This window comes from Oncorhynchus masou, chromosome 30, assembly GCF_036934945.1.
Source record: "Oncorhynchus masou masou isolate Uvic2021 chromosome 30, UVic_Omas_1.1, whole genome shotgun sequence".
NCBI classification, from domain to species: domain Eukaryota; kingdom Metazoa; phylum Chordata; class Actinopteri; order Salmoniformes; family Salmonidae; genus Oncorhynchus; species Oncorhynchus masou.
This window is the reverse complement of record NC_088241.1, coordinates 5,356,573-5,378,469: the sequence shown is the minus strand read 5'-3', so window position 1 is coordinate 5,378,469 and position 21,897 is coordinate 5,356,573. Positions and strand designations below refer to the sequence as shown.

The window sequence follows — 21,897 nt, the reverse complement described above, 5'->3', positions numbered from 1 at the left end:
GCAGCTTCATTAAATAGTACCTGCAAAACACCAGTCTCAACATCAACAGTGAAGAGGCGACTCCGGGATGCTGGCCTTCTAGGCAGTTGTAAGTTACCCCAAACTTTGAAACAGTAGTATATATACTGTATTCTATACTATTCTACTGTATCTTAATGTAGTATATATACTGTATCTTAACTCTGACATTGCTCGTCCATATATTTAAATATTCTAAATTCCATTCCTTTACTTAGGTTTGTGTGTATTGGGTATATGTTGTGAAATTATTAGATATTACTTGTAAGATACTGATGCATTGTAAGAACTAGAAGCACAAGCATTTAACTACACCCACAATAACATCTGCTAAACACGTGTATGTGATCAATAACAATTGATTTGATGCTCCTTGGAAATCATTCAACAGAAACATCAGTCCACTGGGAAAGTCTAGGAAAGAGTTTCCTCTTCCAGCATTTCCACGTTCCAGATCTTCCAAGGAGCTCATAAACTCAGCATGTGCATTGCTGAGTGATGACCTTTACGGCAGCACTGCTGACTATATAATTCCACTGAAACATATGGTAACATACCATCCATTCACTCTCATCTGACACGAAACAACTGCACAACATCAACCCTGAGCTTCCCTGTAATGGACCCTCCATTCCATTCAGTCCTTATTCCTTTAAAGTGCATTAGGACACAGACATGAGGTCTGCACTGGAATTGCATCAGATCCAAAATGGCCACAGTCCTTACTTTGATCATACCAGCTATCACCAACTATTATCAGCTATTACCACCTATTTACCAACTATTACCAGCTACAGTGGGGCAAAAAAGTATTTAGTCAGCCACCAATTGTGCAAGTTCTCCCACTTAAAAAGATGAGGCCTGTAATTTTCATCATAGGTACACTTCAACTATGACAGACAAAATGAGAAAAAAAATCCAGAATATCACATGGTAGGATTTTTAATGAATTTATTTGCAAATTATAGTGGAAAATAAGTATTTGGTCAATAACAAAAGTTTATCTCAATACTTTGTTATATACCCTTTGTTGGCAATGACAGAGGTCACAAGGTTTTCACACAGTTGCTGGTATTTTGGCCCATTCCTCCATGCAGATCTCCTCTAGAGCAGTGATGTTTTGGGGCTGTTGCTGGGCAACATGGACTTTCAACTCCCTCCAAAGATTTTCTATGGGGTTGAGATCTGGAGACTGGCTAGGTCACTCCAGGACCTTGAAATGCTTCTTACGAAGCCACTCCTTCGTTGCCCGGGCGGTGTGTTAGGGATCATTGTCATGCTGAAAGACCCAGCCACGTTTCATCTTCAATCCCCTTGCTGATGGAAGGAGGTTTTCACTCAAAATCTCACGATACATGGCCCCATTCATTCTTTCCTTTACACGGATCAGTCGTCCTGGTCACTTTGCAGAAAAACATGTTTCCACCCCCATGCTTCACAGTAGGTATGGTGTTCTTTGGATGCAACTCAGCATTCTTTGTCCTCCAAACACGACGAGTTGAGTTTTTACCAAAAAGTTCTATTTTGGTTTCATCTGACCATATGACATTCTCCCAATCTTCTTCTGGATCATCCAAATGCTCTCTTGCAAACTTCAGACAGGCCTGGACATGTACTGGCTTAAGCAGGGGGACACGTCTGGCACTGCAGGATTTGAGTCCCTGGCGGCGTAGTGTGTTACTGATGGTAGGCTTTGTTACTTTGGTCCCAGCTCTCTGCAGGTCATTCACTAGGTCCACCCGTGTGGTTCTGGGATTTTTGTGATCATTTTGACCCCACGCGGTGAGATCTTGCGTGGAGCCCCAGATCGAGGGAGATTATCAGTGGTCTTGTATGTCTTCCATTTCCTAATAATTGCTCCCACAGTTGATTTCTTCAAACCAAGCTGCTTACCTATTGCAGATTCAGTCTTCCCAGCCTGGTGCAGGTCTACAATTTTGTTTCTGGCGTCCTTTGACAGCTCTTTGGTCTTGGCCATAGTGGAGTTTGGAGTGTGACTGTTTGAGGTTGTGGACAGGTGTCTTTTATACTGATAACAAGTTCAAACAGGTGCCATTAATACAGGCAACGAGTGGAGGACAGAGGAGCCTCTTAAAGAAGAAGTTACAGGTCTGTGAGAGCCAGAAATCTTGCTTGTTTGTAGGTGACCAAATACTTATTTTCCACCATAATTTGCAAAGAAATTCATTAAAATTCCTACAATGTGATTTTCTGGATTTTTTTCTTCTAATTTTGTCTGTCATAGTTGAAGTGTACCTATGATCAAAATGTACAGGCCTCTCTCATCTTTTTAAGTGGGAGAACTTGCACAATTGGTGGCTAACTAAATACTTTTTTTGCCCCACTGTATTACCAACTAATTTCACCTATTACCAGCTATTACCAACTATTACCAGCTATTACCACCTTTTTCCAATTATTACCAGCTATTACCAGCTTTTACCAACTATTACCAGCTATTACCAGCTATGACCAGCTATGACCAGCTATGACCAACTATGACCAACTATGACCAGCTATGACCAACTATGACCAACTATTACCAGCTATTACCACCTTTTTCCAATTATTACCAGCTATTACCAGCTTTTACCAGCTTTTATCAACTATTACCAGCTATGACCAGCTATGACCAGCTATCACCAGCTATGACCAACTATGACCAGCTATTACCAACTATTACCAGCTTTAGCCAACTATTACTATTACATTCAATATATTATACATAGTATTTATAGTATTGAATCTCTTAACTGCAGTATGTAACTTTTTGGGTGACCCAACCAAATTCACATAGAAATGTGAGTTATAGATCTGACATTCTCATTGAAAGCAAGTCTAAAATCAAACCACCCCCTGTACCCGGACTTTGTACTACTCCCCTCTGGGCACAGGTATAGGGCACTCGTCGGCAGGAAAAACAGAACTAGACAATAATTTGTGCCAGGTGTGATATCCCTCCTTAACAGCTCGGGCTAATGTTCCTAGCGACCCAGTAAGGCCAGCAGGCTAATGTTCATAGCGACCCAGTAAGGCCAGCAGGCCAGTCTCTTTTTATTGGTATGTAACTGTTATGAAAGTTGTATTGTCAATTTTCTTTGTGTTTATACGACACTTTAAACGTGTACATGACACTGCAACAACATTTACCCATGGGGACAATAAAGTCAGAAGTGGTAGATCTGTTCTATATGAACTATTTCTATGCTTCCCATTCTTAAGTTAAATTTTTGAGTCTTTTACTTTCGGTTTTGTATACCAGCTTCAAACAGCTGAAAAAACTATATTTTTGGGTAATGGAAATATATTTCACAGCGGTTTAGATGGTACAATGATTCTCTACACTATACCTGCTTGTTTTGTCACATAAACTGAAATTATGAGAACTATTCAAATTTTAGCAACCAGGAAATGGGGGAATGATTTCTCCATAGCACACCTTTAAATCTATAAAAGACATTAAGACAAAAGGCTTAAATGGAAGCAGTCCTAACTCATCCCCTCCAAAATTGCACACACACACACACACACACACACACACACACACACACACACACACACACACACACATACACACACACACCTGCTGGCCTTACTGGTTCGCTAGGAACATTAGATGGTGTCTTGGATCTGTGGGTTTCAGTAGCCTACCTTCCAGGCAGCAGATCCTCCAGAGGCCAGAGTGGGTGAGGGCTCCGGGGTCCTTCTTGTCCTTGTTGTGGGGGTCGTCCGAGTGGTTGCGGGTGCTGTTGCAGATGGAGGCGCGGGAGTACAGCCAGTAGTCCGTCCCTATAGAAACCGTCATCAGGCAGAAGGCTGCAAAGGCACCCACGGTGGTGAGGAGGATCTGGATCCCCTTCTCACAAACCATCCCTAGAGAGGAGGGCAGAGGAGGATGAGAGAGAGAGAGAGAGAGAGAGGGGGGATGAGAAGTAGAGAAGGGACAAGGAAGAAGAAAAGGGAGAAATAGAAAAGGGATGAGAAAGGTGGAGGGTGGAAGAAGGAGAAGAAGTGCAGTAGAGACGAGAGGAACAGATGAGATAGAAAAAGGGAGAAAGGGGAGTTGGAGAGGAAGGAGAGAGAATGAAAAAGGAGAAAGGAGAGTTGAGGGAGAGGGAGGAGAGAGAATGAAAAAGGATTGGACAGGAAAAATAGATGCAGAGAGAGGCAGAGAGAGAAAGAGGCAGAGAGAAAGAGGGAGAGAGAAAGAGGCAGAGAGAGAGAGAGAGAGAAAAAGAGGCAGAGAGGGAGGCAGAGAGAGACAGAGAGAGAAAGAGGCAGAGAGAGAGGCAGAGAGAGAGGCAGAGAGAAAGAAAGAGGCAGAGAGGGAGAGAGAGAAAAAGAGGCAGAGAGGGAGGCAGAGAGAGACAGAGAGAAAAAGAGGCAGAGAGGGAGGCAGAGAGAGACAGAGAGAGAAAGAGGCAGAGAGGGAGGCAGAGAGAGAGGCAGAGAGAGAGGCAGAGAGAAAGAAAGAGGCCGAGAAGGAGGCAAAGAGAGAGAAAGAGGCCGAGAGAGAGGCCGAGAGAGAGAAAGAGGCCGAGAGAGAAAGAGGCAGAGAGAGAGAAAGAAGCCGATTCAGAAAAAGGCAGAGAGAGAGGCCAAGAGAGAGAAAGAGGCAGAGAGAGATTCAGAGAGAGAGGAAGAGAGAGATGCAGAGAGAGAGGAAGAGAGAGATGCAGAGAGAAATAAAGAGAGAAAGAGGAGGGGTATAAGTGGTTATATGAGGTGTCCTTGGAAGGGGAGTTGGACGACACTGCTGACTCGTCTTAACAGGAAGGAATTGATGGTGAACACAACAAATTACACTCTGAGAATCTCAATGTGCTCCATATTCATGACCATGACACCACTCTCTCCCCCACATAATCAGCATAGACAGGGCGAGCACAGAATACACAACACACTCGATGAGACAGAACACACACACACACACACACACACACACACACACACACACACACACACACACACACACACACACACACACACACACACACACACACACACACACACACACACACACACACACACACACACACACACACACACACACACAGTGCAGGAACACAGCAGCAACATCAGCACATACAGGAACAAAGCAAGACTCAACAGGAAATCTTCATTGTCGCAACTCAATCAATCAATGAAACAATCAATCAACCATTTAGGCTTATACAATCAATCCGATACAGTATCAGTGTTCCTATCCTCTTCTTACCTCCACCACCACCATGGTATACCCCTCTGGTCCCCTTGTACATGAAGTGGTGCTAAAACCTGTTCCTTCACATGATGCTTACGTAGGCCTCTGCCCAGCACCCTGCCCTGAACTTAGTCACTGTTACTGGCCCGCTACCACCCGCTACCACTCTACCCTGCAGCTTAGAGGCTGCTGCCCTGTGTACAGAGTCATGGAACACTGGTCACATTAATCATGTTTACATACTGTTTTACCCACTTCATACGTACATTCTGTATTCTAGTCATGGCTCATCCTATATAACTACTGCTGTACACACCTTTTCTATTCATACAGTGTCTATAATGTCTATACACACCATCATATACATATAGATTTATATTCCGGACTCTGACATTGCTCGTTCTAATATTCCCATATTTCTTCATTCCTTTCTTTACATTTATGGTATTTGCCTGTATTGTTTTGTATTGTTAGGTATTACTACACTGTCGGAACTAGGGACAAAAGCATTTCGCTACACCTGCGATAACATCTGAACAGTTTTATTTTATTTGGCTTCATCTCACCCTGTTCTAGATGACACATTTACCTCCATTGTGACTTCATTTGCAAATCTTTGAAATTGTGCAAAGTACTATTAACAATGTGTACCTGCAATGTAATTACACTGTAACCGCCTATGTAATAACCACGTAAATACATTGATTATAGTGCCACTTGATGTAAAGTGGGACCCCATTGCGTTACCAAGGTATACATTTCCATCAGCTGAGGTAAGACTTACCTGCCGCCGAGTTTCTATCCTTCGACTCCATTTAGAAATCTTTCTTTTCCTCGTTAATGAAGAATGCGCCTCAATCCAGACTGCATCCATCGACTGTTCTCACTCTCTCCCCCTCTCCTTCCTGCACTCGTTTCTCTCTCTCTCTCTGGCCTCTATCTCTCTCTCTCTCTCACTGGACAGATGTGCTGGTGGAGGCCTGATTGTGATTGGACGCTCTCGCTCTGGTCCTCTTGATTCTCAGGAAGCAGTCACTGAGGAGGACATGCTAGTTGGGCTGCTGCCAAAGAAAGACACGAAGAAGGAGAATGATAACATTAGTTGTTTTGTGCAGTTATGAGGCCTGTTTATCTAAAAACAGTGATCAATTCAGAAAGTTCAGACTTTTAACAAGTCACGTTATAAAGTCACGTTCTAAAAACACAAATAACAGAAAACTAAAACCTATCAATTCCACTCTCATACCAGTATAACAGAATAGAATACAAATGGTGCATCTGAATATAGAGCTAGAAATAACAGATCTGGTCTGAATAGACGAGCGAGAAAGGGGGAGAGTAGAGAGGGTGCACTCAACATTGTTACCAAGGCAACATTGAATTCCAAAGTCTGGATCAGCATAGAGGGAGGGACTGAGAGATAGAGAGAAGGCGCGTGAGATGGACAGAGAGAGAGAGAGAGAGAGAGAGAGAGAGAGAGAGAGAGAGAGAGAGAGAGAGAGAGGGACAGAGAAGGACAGAGAGGGACAGAGAGAGAGAGGACAGTGAGAGAGGGACAGAGAGAGAAATCTTTTCAATATTTATATTGTCACACTGACCATTATTTGAGTTGTTTGTTTCTATGTTTTGTTTGGTCAGGGTGTGATATGAGTGGGCATTCTATGTTTTGGCCTGATATGGTTCTCAATCAGTGGCAGGTGTTTGTCGTTGTCTCTGATTGGGAACCATATTTAGGCAGCCTGTTTTGTATTGTGGTTGGTGGGTTATTGTCTATGTGATGTTGCATGTTAGCACTCAGTTTCAATAGCGGTCACGTTCGTTTTGTTATTTTGTTTGTTTGTTTAGTGTACTTTGTGTTTTTTCGTCATTCTTTAAAAGTATGTATTCACACCACGCTGCGCTTTGGTCTCCTCACTACGACGACCGTGACATATATCAGTGAATTAGCAGACATGGACCATTCTCCAGCGCCAGGACTCACACTATTTGACACAGAGGTGAAATACCTGCTATATGCTGATGACTTGGTACTTCTATCACCAACCAAAGAATGTCTTCAACAGAACATTAATATTCTACAGCAATATTGCCATAATTGGGCCCTGGAAGTAAAAAAAAAAAAAAATGAAAATCACAATTTCCCCCCTAAAAACAGGTGTCAGAAACACAAATATAAATTCACCCTGAACAACACCATAATGGAACATACTAAAAATTACACATACCTTGGCCAGACCATATCTGCATCGGGAAGCTTTAATATGGTAGTGAATGCACTCAAAGAAAAAGCCCGCAGAGCATTGTATGCAATAAAAATGAAATTTTCAAAATCAACATCCCAATTAGAATTTGGACCAAAATATTTGACAGTGTAATCCTACCAATAGCTCTTTACAGAAGTGAGGTTTGGGGGCCACTTAATAAATTGGACTTTAAAATGTGGGACAAACATCCAATTGAAGCCCTACATGTAGAATTCTGTCAAAAAATCCTACAAGTCCAGAGAAATACACCAACTAATGCATGTAGGGCAGAACTGGGCCGCTTTCCAGTGGTAATGAAAATACAGAAAAGAGCATTAAAAAAAGTCAAAATTTAAGTCTGCAATTTAAAGCACTTCAAACTCAAGAGCTGAGCCCAGAAACGAGCCCTCTCAGTCAGCTGGTGTGGGACCTAACCAACCAAGCTGACACCAGCACTGCTTCAAAAGAAAGAATTCCAATAAGCAAAATCATGAACCAATCAAAGGAATCATATTTACAACATTGGAAAAATGAAACAAAATCCCAAAACTAAATTCCTATCTGACCCTGAACAGAGAATATGAATTGTGGGATTATCTCTACTCTGTCAGAGATACGAAGCAGAGACAGATCCTTACCAAGTACAGGCTGAGTGACCACCGATTGGCAATAGTAACCGGCAGACATAAAAAGACATGGCTACCCAAAGAAGAGCGTGTATGTGGTCACTGCATAACAGGGGAGGTAGAGACAGAGATGCATTTTCTCCTTTACACTGAGAAATATTCTGCACCAAGAGATTCATTATTCACAGAAATTACTACATTTATTCCAAATTTGAACTTATTAAACCCAGAGGAGAAACTAAAAATACTCATGGGTGAAGGAGCAATGGCTCCTCTTGCAGGCAAATATGTATTTACCTGCAATAGCCTGAGGGACACTGGATAATAACATCTGCATAGTAAATAGTAACTTACTTATTATGAGTATTATTGTTATTGCTATTATTGTTATTACTATTATTACTATTATTATTGTTTATCATTCCAAAAAGTAGTGGTGGTTGTAGTAGTAGTAATGATCACGGTAGTTGTAGTACTGATGTAATGGTGAAGATGACAGTTATTTAGTTCTAAGTTAGTTATAGTTTTATCTTCCATGTATAGCTTTTTATATTATTTTTTATTTAGTATAATTTAAAATTATAATGTATTAATGTTAATAATTTTATTACAATGTGTATTGTATACATTGTTGCTTCGGCAATATTGACAATGTTTTTCATGCCAATAAAGCAGCTTGAATTTGAGAGAGAGAGAAAGAGAGAGAGAGAGAGAGAGAGAGAGAGAGAGAGAAAAGAGAGAGAGAGAGAGATAGAGAGACTGAGTGAGTGAAAGAGAGAGTGAGAGAGAGGGACTGAGAGAGAGAACGAGAGAGAGGGACAGAGAGAGATGGTCTGATGAGAGAGAGAGAGACTGAGAGAGAGAGAGAGAATGAATGTAGAGAGGGGCTGAGAGAGAGAGACTGAGCAAGAGAGAGAGAGAGATAGAGAGACTGAGTGAGCGAAAGAGAGAGCGAGAGAGAGGGACTGAGAGAGAGCGAGAGAGAGGGACTGAGAGAGAGAGAAAGAGAGAGGGTCTGAGAGAGAAAGAGAGAATGAATGTAGAGAGGGACAGAGAGAGAGACTGAGCAAGAGAGAGAGAGACAGACAGAGAGAAGAACTGAGAGAGGGATGAGAGAGAGAAGGGGACAGAGAGAGAGAGGGACTGAGAGAGAGAGAGAGAGAGAGGGAGAGAGAGGGACTGAGCAGGAGAGAGAAAGACTGAGCGAGAGAGAGAGAGGGACAAAGAGAGAGAGAGAGACAGATAGAGGGACAGAGAGATAGAGAGAGAGGTACTGAGAGAGAGAGAGAGAGAGAGAGAGAGAGAGAGAGAGAGAGAGAGGGAGGGACAGAGATATATATATAGAGAGAGAGAGAGAGAGAGAGAGAGAGAGGTACTGAGAGGGAGAGGGACTGAGAGAGAGAGGGACAGAGAGAGAGAGGGACAGAGAGAGAGAGAGGGACAGAGAGAGAGAGAGGGACAGAGAGAGAGAGAGGGACAGAGAGAGAGACAGAGAGGGACAGAGAGAGAGAAGGACAGAGAGAGAGGGACAGAGAGATTGTAAGAACAATTGAAAACTTGAAGTAGGTACACACGTTGCACTTCAAGCAGTTAAATGTATAAGCGCTGTATCAACAACCAGCATGTGTGTGACCACAGCGACAGTCTCACACACACACACACACACACGCACACACACACACACACGATGTAATCCCAGTGTGTAGTGCTTAAAAAATGTGAAGAACAATAAAGGGGCACGCATAATTTAGCCAATATAAGGCAGCGCGGTCTAGAGGCATCAATATTTGATGATGCAATATGGCACCCTGATCAAAATAGGTTACATCCTGTTTGGATTGTGAGACCTAAAACAGGGAACTGCCTCAAAAGAGAGAGAGTAAGACAGACAGAGAAAGAGAGCGAGAGGGAGAAAGAGGGAGAGAGAGAGAGAGGGGGGGAGAGGGGTAGAGAAAGGGAGAGAGAGGGGGAGAGAGTTTCTGTCCCTCTCTCATGAAGTGATCGGTCCCTCTCTCTCAAAGTGATCTGTTCCTCTCCCTCAAAGTGATCTGTCCCTCTCTCTCAAAGTGATCTGTCCCTCTCTCTCAAAGTGATCTGTCCCTCTCTCTCAAAGTGATCTGTCCCTCTCTCTCAAAGTGATCTGTCCCTCTCACTCAAAGTGATCTGTCTCACTCTCTCAAAGTGATCTGTCCCCCTCTCTCAAAGTGATCTGTCCCTCTCTCTCATAGTGATCTGTGCTACAGATGACCCCCTCATCTCTTTCATTGTGCTACAGATGACCCTCTCATCTCTTTCATTGTGCTACAGATGACCCCCCATCTCTTTCATTGTGCTACAGATGACCCCCCCATCTCTTTCATTGTGCTATAGATGACCCCCTCATCTCTTTCATTGTGCTACAGATGACCCCCCATCTCTTTCATTGTGCTACAGATGACCCCCTCATCTCTTTCATTGTGCTATAGATGACCCCTCATCTCTTTCATTGTGCTACAGATGACCCCCCATCTCTTTCATTGTGCTACAGATGACCCCCCATCTCTTTCATTGTGCTACAGATGACCCGCTCATCTCTTTCATTGTGCTACAGATGACCCCATCCTCTCTTTCATTGTGCTACAGATGACCCCCTCATCTCTTTCATTGTGTTATAGATGACCCCCTCATCTCCTTCATTGTGCTACAGATGACCCCCTCATCTCTTTCATTGTGTTACAGATGACCCCCTCATCTCCTTCATTGTGCTACAGATGACCCCCTCATCTCCTTCATTGTGCTACAGATGACCCCCCCCCATCTCCTTCATTGTGCTACAGATGACCCCCTCATCTCTTTCATTGTGCTACAGATGACCCCCTCATCTCTTTCGTTGTGCTACAGATGACCCCCTCATCTCCTTCATTGTGCTACAGATGACCCCCCCCCATCTCCTTCATTGTGCTACAGATGACCCCCTCATCTCTTTCATTGTGCTACAGATGACCCCCTCATCTCTTTCGTTGTGCTATAGATGACCCCCTCATCTCTTTCATTGTGCTATAGATGACCCCCTCATCTCTTTCGTTGTGCTATAGATGACCCCCTCATCTCCTTCATTGTGCTACAGATGACCCCCTCATCTCTTTCGTTGTGCTACAGATGACCCCCTCATCTCTTTCGTTGTGCTATAGATAACCCCCTCATCTCTTTCATTGTGCTACAGATGACCCCCTCATCTCTTTCGTTGTGCTACAGATGACCCCCTCATCTCTTTCATTGTGCTATAGATGACCCCCCATCTCTTTCGTTGTGCTATAGATGACCCCCTCATCTCTTTCGTTGTGCTACAGATAACCCCCCCCCCATCTCCTTCATTGTGCTATAGATGACCCCCCCATCTCTTTCGTTGTGCTACAGATGACCCCCTCATCTCTTTCGTTGTGCTACAGATGACCCCCTCATCTCTTTCGTTGTGCTACAGATGACCCACTCATCTCTTTTGTTGTGCTATAGATGACCCCCTCATCTCTTTCGTTGTGCTACAGATGACCCCCCATCTCTTTCGTTGTGCTATAGATAACCCCCTCATCTCTTTCATTGTGCTATAGATGACCCCCTCATCTCTTTCATTGTGCTATAGATAACCCCCTCATCTCTTTCATTGTGCTATAGATGACCCCCTCATCTCTTTCATTGTGCTATAGATGACCCCCTCATCTCTTTCATTGTGCTATAGATGACCCCCTCATCTCTTTCATTGTGCTATAGATGACCCCCTCATCTCTTTCATTGTGCTATAGATGACCCCCTCATCTCTTTCGTTGTGCTATAGATAACCCCCTCATCTCTTTCATTGTGCTATAGAAGACCCCCTCATCTCTTTCATTGTGCTATAGATGACCCCCTCATCTCTTTCATTGTGCTATAGATGACCCCCTCATCTCTTTCATTGTGCTATAGATGACCCCCTCATCTCTTTCATTGTGCTATAGATGACCCCCTCATCTCTTTCGTTGTGCTATAGATAACCCCCTCATCTCTTTCATTGTGCTATAGATGACCCCCTCATCTCTTTCATTGTGCTATAGATGACCCCCTCATCTCTTTCATTGTGCTATAGATGACCCCCTCATCTCTTTCATTGTGCTATAGATAACCCCTCATCTCTTTCATTGTGCTATAGATAACCCCCTCATCTCTTTCATTGTGCTATAGATGACCCCCTCATCTCTTTCATTGTGCTATAGATGACCCCCTCATCTCTTTCATTGTGCTATAGATAACCCCCTCATCTCTTTCATTGTGCTATAGATAACCCCTCATCTCTTTCATTGTGCTATAGATGACCCCCTCATCTCTTTCATTGTGCTATAGATGACCCCCTCATCTCTTTCATTGTGCTATAGATGACCCCCTCATCTCTTTCATTGTGCTATAGATAACCCCCTCATCTCTTTCATTGTGCTATAGATAACCCCCTCATCTCTTTCGTTGTGCTATAGATGACCCCCTCATCTCTTTCATTGTGCTATAGATAACCCCCTCGTCTCTTTCATTGTGCTATAGGTAACCCCCTCATCTCTTTCGTTGTGCTATAGATGACCCCCTCATCTCTTTCATTGTGCTATAGATAACCCCCTCATCTCTTTCATTGTGCTATAGATGACCCCCTCATCTCTTTCCTTGTGCTATAGATAACCCCCTCATCTCTTTCATTGTGCTATAGATGACCCCCTCATCTCTTTCATTGTGCTATAGATGACCCCCTCATCTCTTTCATTGTGCTATAGATGACCCCCTCATCTCTTTCATTGTGCTATAGATAACCCCCTCATCTCTTTCATTGTGCTATAGATAACCCCCTCATCTCTTTCATTGTGCTATAGATGACCCCCTCATCTCTTTCATTGTGCTATAGATGACCCCCTCATCTCTTTCATTGTGCTATAGATGACCCCCTCATCTCTTTCATTGTGCTATAGATAACCCCCTCATCTCTTTCATTGTGCTATAGAAGACCCCCTCATCTCTTTCATTGTGCTATAGATGACCCCCTCATCTCTTTCATTGTGCTATAGATTACCCCCTCATCTCTTTCATTGTGCTATAGATTACCCCCTCATCTCTTTCATTGTGCTATAGATGACCCCCTCATCTCTTTCATTGTGCTATAGATAACCCCCTCATCTCTTTCATTGTGCTATAGATGACCCCCTCATCTCTTTCGTTGTGCTATAGATGACCCCCTCATCTCTTTCGTTGTGCTATAGATGACCCCTTCATCTCTTTCGTTGTGCTATAGATAACCCCCTCATCTCTTTCGTTGTGCTATAGATAACCCCCTCATCTCTTTCATTGTGCTATAGATAACCCCCTCATCTCTTTCGTTGTGCTATAGATAACCCCCTCATCTCTTTCATTGTGCTATAGATAACCCCCTCATCTCTTTCGTTGTGCTATAGATAACCCCCTCATCTCTTTCGTTGTGCTATAGATAACCCCCTCATCTCTTTCATTGTGCTATAGATAACCCCCTCATCTCTTTCGTTGTGCTATAGATAACCCCCTCATCTCTTTCATTGTGCTATAGATAACCCCCTCATCTCTTTCATTGTGCTATAGATGACCCCCTCATCTCTTTCGTTGTGCTATAGATGACCCCCTCATCTCTTTCATTGTGCTATAGATGACCCCCTCATCTCTTTCGTTGTGCTACAGATAACCCCCTCATCTCTTTCGTTGTGCTATAGATAACCCCCTCATCTCTTTCATTGTGCTATAGATAACCCCCTCATCTCTTTCGTTGTGCTACAGATAACCCCCTCATCTCTTTCGTTGTGCTACAGATGACCCCCTCATCTCTTTCATTGTGCTATAGATAACCCCCTTCACTAGTGTTTCTGTCTCTCACTGGGTGGATAATGCCTCTCAAAAACTCCCTCTTTCTAACCATTGTGGCTGTGTCCAATTGCATGTGTGTGTGTGTGTGTGTGTTTGTGCATGAGAGAGAGAGAGAGGTATAGAGAGCGGGAGTGGTTGTGTGTGACCTTAAAACACAAACCAAATGATTTTATCCCGTGCCTCTGAGTATTTAGTGAATGACCTTACTAAAAAGCTGCTGAGTTATTCCCCTTAGCCTCAGCTCCCCTGTGTCTGCTGTCATTTAATTATGGACAATGAAGATTGGAGGGAAGGGTGCGAGAGAGTTTGAAAGCGAGAGAGAGTGAGTAAGAGAGAGTTAGAGAGAGAGAAGGGGAGAGAGGTAGAATAAAATGTTTCTCTGTAGATTCCATTATAATCCAATATAACGTTATAGACAAGAAAAGTGTTGTCTTTGTAGACAAGACAAGTGTTGTCTTTGTAGACAAGACAAGTGTTGTCTTTGCATTTATGGCCGAATAAGAATTAGTGATTTGAAGTGGATCCTAATCACACCACAGATCACCTTCACGAATATGAAAAGTAAAAACATAAACCGCTCCTTCCAAAAACAGCCCCATAAATCACAAAGGAGATGTGGATATTTTAGCAGCTGCAGCATTAGCTATTCATTGCACAGATCAACTACCAAATTGCTCTTTGAATAAATGATGACGGCTATGATAACTTTCGTCACACACGTGAAGTGCAGAAGGTCTACAGAAGTAGGATCTTCATTTGATCACTCTGGTGCAGGATAACTTTCCTCACACACGTGAAGTGCAGAAGGTCTACAGAAGTAGGATCTTAATTTGATCACTCTGGTGCAGGATAACTTTCCTCACACACGTGAAGTGCAGAAGGTCTACAGAAGTAGGATCTTCATTTGATCACTCTGGTGCAGGATAACTTTCCTCACACACGTGAAGTGCAGAAGGTCTACAGAAGTAGGATCTTAATTTGATCACTCTGGTGCAGGATAACTTTCCTGCTATTAAGGACATATAAAACGTGTATTTGAGGTTTAAAAAGGCTTCTGAAGTTTGTAATTCCCACTTGGAAATTTCAGACTTGATTTTCCCTTATGAAAAATTGATCAACCCCTACAAAAATGTACGTTAATTATAATCCACATAATAATTCACATTTCCTGTTGCTGCAGGATTATATTCCTGCTGTAGCAAACTGTCTCAAATGAAGGTCCTACATCTGTACGTGACTGGAGAGTGAACACGCGACAGAACATTCTGTCCAGTAAGGTGCCCAGCCTAAAGACTACACACCACAGTTAGAGATTCACAGAGTTCAGAGTCACAAAGCATACTCTAATTCTGAGATATTGAGCATCAAAGTTTTCACATCCCAGACCTCAAAACATTCTTGTAGTGAATCATTTTTTTATAACCCATTAGGGTCATCATCTTTAACAGGTACCTAAAGTATCAAAATCGTGAGACATTTGTAAATCATTTTTTAGGGGGGTGCAATCGCACATGGAACCTTGTGGCTCTGAAATGTCAATCTGGGTTCAACCATAAGGTTTTATCTGAAACTTCTGAATTCCACATGTTCAGTTTTTTAAGAAGAATGTAGCTATTTGAATACATAATTCAACAGCACTATTCTACCAAGAGAGAGTCAACACATCCTGAAATACATTAAGACATGTAATTATGGTCATTAGATGAATTAGTCATCACTGAACAACGACGTGACAGCATCATTTATTTTAAGATTTCAAACTGTTTTATTGCTTATGTGCCATTGTTGCAAGCTAGACTAGCCTAGCCCATACTTAGAGGGAGAAGGCAAAGACATACACTACCGTTCAAACGTTTGGGGTCACTTAGAAATGTCCTTGTTTTTGAAATATATTTTTTTTGTTCATTAAAATAACATCAAGTTGATCAGAAATACAGTGTAGACATTGTTAATGTTGTAAATGACTATTGTAGCTGGAAACTGCAGATTTTTTGTGGAATATCTACATAGGCGTACAGAGGCCCATTATCAACAACCATCACTCCTGTGTTCCAATGGCATGTTGTGTTAGCTAATCCAAGTTTATCATTTTAAAATGCTAATTGATCATTAGAAAACCATTTTGCAAATATGTTCTGATTAAAGAAGCAATAAAACTGGCCTTCTTTAGACAAGTTGAGTATCTGGAGCATCAGCATTTGTGACTTCGATTATAGGCTCAAAATGGCCAGAAACAAATAACTTTCTTTTGAAACTCGTCAGTCTATTCTTGTTCTGAGAAATGAAGGCTATTCAATGCGAGAAATGTCCAAGAAACTGAAGATCTTGTACAACTCTGTGAACAATTCCCTTCACAGAACAGCGCAAACTGACTCTAACCAGAATATAAAGAGGAGTGGGAGGCCCCGGTGCACAACTGAGCAAGAGGACAAGTACATTAGTGTCTAGTTTGAGAAACGGACGCCTCACAAGTCCTCAACTAGCAGCTTCATTAAATAGTACCTGCAAAACACCAGTCTCATCGTCAACAGTTTTATTTTAATTTAATTAGGCAAGTCAGTTAAGAACAAATTCTTATTTTCAATGACGGCCTAGGAACAGTGGGTTAACTGCCTGTTCAGGGGCAGAACGACAGATTTGTACCTTGTCAGCTCGGGGATTTGAACTTGCAGCCTTTCTGTTATTAGTCCAACACTCTAACCACTAGGCTACCCTGCAGTGAAGAGGTGAATCCGGGATGCTGGCCTTCTAGGCAGAGTTGCAAAGAGAAAGACTTCTCAGACCGGCCAATAGAAATAAAAGATTAAGATGGGCAAAGGAACACAGGCACTGGACAGGAAGATTGGGAAAAAGTGATATGGACAGACGAATCTATGTTTGAGGTGTTCGGATCACAAAGTAGAAAGCTAACGTTTAAGTTCCTTGCTCTGAACATGAGAACATATGAAAGCTGGTGGTTCCTTTTATAACATGAGTCTTCAATATTCCCAGGTAAGAAGTTTTAGGTTGTAGTTATTATAGGAATTATAGGACTATTTCTCTCTATACCATTTGTATTTCATATACCTTTGACTATTGGATGTTCTTATAGACACTTTAGTATTGCCAGGGTAACAGTATAGCTTCCGTCCCCCTCCTCGCTCCTCCCTGGGCTCGAACCAGCAACACAACGACAACAGCCACCATCGAAGCAGCGATACCCATGCAGAGCAAGGGGAACAACTACTAGAAGGCTCAGAACGAGTGACATTTGAAACGCTATTAGCACGCGCTAACTAGCTAGCCATTTCACTTCGGTCACACCAGCCTCATCTCGGGAGCTGATAGGCTTGAAGTCATAAACAGCGCAATGCTTGATGCACAATGAAGAGCTGCTGGCAAAACGCACAAAAGTGCTGATTGAATGAATGGTTACACGCCTGCTTCTGCCTACCACCGCTCAGTCAGATACTTAGATACTTGTATGCTTGTATGCTCAGTCAGATTATATGCAACGCAGGACACGCTAGATAATATCTAGTAATATCATCAACCGTGTGTAGTTAACTAGTGACTATGATTGATTGTTTTTTATAAGATAAGTTTAATGCTAGCTAGCAACTTACCGTGGCTTACTGCATTCGCGTAACAGGCAGTCTCCTTGTGGAGTGCAACGAGAGAGAGGCAGGTCGTTATTGCGTTGGACTAGCTAACTGTAAGATTGGATCCTCCGAGCAGATAATGTGAAAATCTGTCGTTTTGCCCCTGAAAGAGGCAGTTAACCCACCGTTCCTAGGCCGTCATTGAAAATAAGAATGTTTATTAACTGACTTGCCTAGTTAAATAAAGGTATAAAATTATAGTGCTCCGGGCAGCCGAGCGGAAATGGAGGAAAACTCGCCTCCCTGCGGACCTGGCATCCTTTCACTCCCTCCTCTCTACATTTTCCTCCTCTGTCTCTGCTGCTAAAGCCACTTTCTACCACTCTAAATTCCAAGCATCTGCCTCTAACCTTAGGAAGCTCTTTGCCACCTTCTCCTCCCTCCTGAATCCTCCTCCCCCTCCCCCCCCTCCTCCCTCTCTGCAGATGACTTCGTCAACCATTTTGAAAAGAAGGTCGACGACATCCGATCCTCGTTTGCTAAGTCAAACGACACCGCTGGTTCAGCTCACACTGCCCTACCCTGTGCTCTGACCTCTTTCTCCCCTCTCTCTCCAGATGAAATCTCGCTTCTTGTGACGGCCGGCCACCCAACAACCTGCCCGCTTGACCCTATCCCCTCCTCTCTTCTCCAGACCATTTCCGGAGACCTTCTCCCTTACCTCACCTCGCTCATCAACTCATCCCTGACCGCTGGCTACGTCCCTTCCGTCTTCAAGAGAGCGAGAGTTGCACCCCTTCTGAAAAAACCTACACTCGATCCCTCCGATGTCAACAACTACAGACCAGTATCCCTTCTTTCTTTTCTCTCCAAAACTCTTGAACGTGCCGTCCTTGGCCAGCTCTCCCGCTATCTCTCTCAGAATGACCTTCTTGATCCAAATCAGTCAGGTTTCAAGACTAGTCATTCAACTGAGACTGCTCTTCTCTGTATCACGGAGGCGCTCCGCACTGCTAAAGCTAACTCTCTCTCCTCTGCTCTCATCCTTCTAGACCTATCGGCTGCCTTCGATACTGTGAACCATCAGATCCTCCTCTCCACCCTCTCCGAGTTGGGCATCTCCGGCGCGGCCCACGCTTGGATTGCGTCCTACCTGACAGGTCGCTCCTACCAGGTGGCGTGGCGAGAATCTGTCTCCTCGCCACGCGCTCTCACCACTGGTGTCCCCCAGGGCTCTGTTCTAGGCCCTCTCCTATTCTCGCTATACACCAAGTCACTTGGCTCTGTCATAACCTCACATGGTCTCTCCTATCATTGCTATGCAGACGACACACAATTAATCTTCTCCTTTCCCCCTTCTGATGACCAGGTGGCGAATCGCATCTCTGCATGTCTGGCAGACATATCAGTGTGGATGACGGATCACCACCTCAAGCTGAACCTCAGCAAGACGGAGCTGCTCTTCCTCCCGGGGAAGGACTGCCCGTTCCATGATCTCGCCATCACGGTTGACAACTCCATTGTGTCCTCCTCCCAGAGCGCTAAGAACCTTGGCGTGATCCTGGACAACACCCTGTCGTTCTCAACTAACATCAAGGCGGTGGCCCGTTCCTGTAGGTTCATGCTCTACAACATCCGCAGAGTACGACCCTGCCTCACACAGGAAGCGGCGCAGGTCCTAATCCAGGCACTTGTCATCTCCCGTCTGGATTACTGCAACTCCCTGTTGGCTGGGCTCCCTGCCTGTGCCATTAAACCCCTACAACTCATCCAGAACGCCGCAGCCCGTCTGGTGTTCAACCTTCCCAAGTTCTCTCACGTCACCCCGCTCCTCCGCTCTCTCCACTGGCTTCCAGTTGAAGCTCGCATCCGCTACAAGACCATGGTGCTTGCCTACGGAGCTGTGAGGGGAACGGCACCGCAGTACCTCCAGGCTCTGATCAGGCCCTACACACAAACAAGGGCACTGCGTTCATCCACCTCTGGCCTGCTCGCCTCCCTACCACTGAGGAAGTACAGTTCCCGCTCAGCCCAGTCAAAACTGTTCGCTGCTCTGGCCCCCCAATGGTGGAACAAACTCCCTCACGACGCCAGGACAGCGGAGTCAATCACCACCTTCCGGAGACACCTGAAACCCCACCTCTTCAAGGAATACCTAGGATAGGATAAAGTAATCCTTCTCACCCCCCCCCTTAAATGATTTAGATGCACTATTGTAAAGTGGCTGTTCCACTGATGTCAGAAGGTGAATTCACCAATTTGTAAGTCGCTCTGGATAAGAGCGTCTGCTAAATGACTTAAATGTAAATGTATATTTTAAAAAACGGCAAATCGGCTCCCAAAAATACCGATTTCCGATTGTTACGACAACTTGAAATCGGCCCTAATTAATCAGCCATTCCGGTTAATCGGTCGAGCTCTAGTTCTGATTGGTCCATGTGTATTTGTTCAGGCTTGTGATTGAAGATAGAACGTTATAGCATCACATTCAAATGGGTTTATGCAGAGAGGACCATCTAAACCATCTATGAAGAACCATATAATGTCAGCTAGAACCTTATAGTGCCAAGGTTTGGAATCTCATGTCCAACTATATGCATCAACCTCTCAGGACCTTCGTCTGTGTTCCATAAGGGTGTCACATTGTATAAATGATTGGAATACATAATAGGGGTTTTAATACTCCACCCAAAAATACAACATGCCATGAAAGGCACGAGGACGAAGCCCAAAACAAACACGTATACAAAAACACAGAGATGTAACCCAAACAAAAGAGCGAGGTTGAACCTCTAATAAATACACGGGACGAGACCCGTAATAACAACACACGGGACGAGGCCCGTGATAACAATACACGGGACGAGACCCGTAATAACAATACACGGGTCGAGACCCGTGATAACAATACACGGGACGAGACCCGTGATAACAATACACGGGACGAGATCCGTAATAACAATACACGGGACGAGACCCGTGATAACAATACACGGGACGAGACCCGTGATAACAATACACGGGACGAGACCCGTAATAACAATACACGGGACGAGACCCGTAATAACAATACACGGGACGAGACCCGTGATAACAATACACGGGACGAGACCCGTGATAACAATACACGGGACGAGACCCGTGATAACAATATACGGGACGAGACCCGTGATAACAATACACGGGACGAGACCCGTGATAACAATACACGGGACGAGACCCGTAATAACAATACACGGGACGAGACCCGTAATAACAATACACGGGACGAGACCCGTAATAACAATACACGGGACGAGACCCGTAATAACAATACACAGGACGAGACCCGTAATAACAATACACGGGACGAGACCCGTAATAACAACACACGGGACGAGACCCATAATAACAAGTGCACAACAAATACAAGGGATCAGACCCGTAATAACAATACACGGGACGAGACCCGTAATAACAATACACGGGACGAGACCCGTAATAACAATACACGGGACGAGACCCGTAATAACAATACACGGGACGAGACCCGTAATAACAATACACGGGTCGAGACCCGTGATAACAATACACGGGACGAGACCCGTGATAACAATACACGGGACGAGATCCGTAATAACAATACACGGGGACGAGACCCGTGATAACAATACACGGGACGAGACCCGTGATAACAATACACGGGACGAGACCCGTAATAACAATACACGGACGAGACCCGTAATAACAATACACGGGACGAGACCCGTGATAACAATACACGGGACGAGACCCGTGATAACAATACACGGGACGAGACCCGTGATAACAATACACGGGACGAGACCCGTGATAACAATACACGGGACGAGACCCGTGATAACAATACGGGGACGAGACCCGTGATAACAATAAACGGGACGAGACCCGTAATAACAATACACGGGACGAGACCCGTAATAACAATACACGGGACGAGACCCGTAATAACAATACACGGGACGAGACCCGTAATAACAATACACGGGACGAGACCCGTAATAACAACACACGGGACGAGACCCATAATAACAAGTGCACAACAAATACAAGGGATGAGACCCGTAATAACAATACACGGGACGAGACCCGTAATAACAATACACGGGACGAGACCCGTAATAACAATACACGGGACGAGACCCGTAATAACAATACACGGGACGAGACCCGTAATAACAATACACAGGACGAGACCCGTAATAACAACACACGGGACGAGACCCATAATAACAAGTGCACAACAAATACAAGGGATGAGACCCGTAATAACAATACAAGGGACGAGGCCCGTGATAACAATACACGGGACGAGACCCGTAATAACA

General features: G+C 44.1%; 1 protein-coding gene across 1 annotated transcript in view; it reads right to left on the bottom strand.

Annotated features, from left to right (window-relative positions):
- Window positions 1-21,897, bottom strand: part of LOC135521871 (voltage-dependent calcium channel gamma-4 subunit-like) — a 49,052-nt gene that overhangs the window by 11,608 nt on the left and 15,547 nt on the right. The window contains exons 2-3 of the mRNA XM_064947650.1: window positions 6,006-6,282; window positions 3,670-3,891 (exon numbers count right to left, since the gene is read on the bottom strand). Coding sequence (XP_064803722.1) covers window positions 3,670-3,891; window positions 6,006-6,036 — 253 coding nt within the window. The 5' untranslated portion in view covers window positions 6,037-6,282. The remainder of the gene's footprint in view (window positions 1-3,669; window positions 3,892-6,005; window positions 6,283-21,897) is intronic.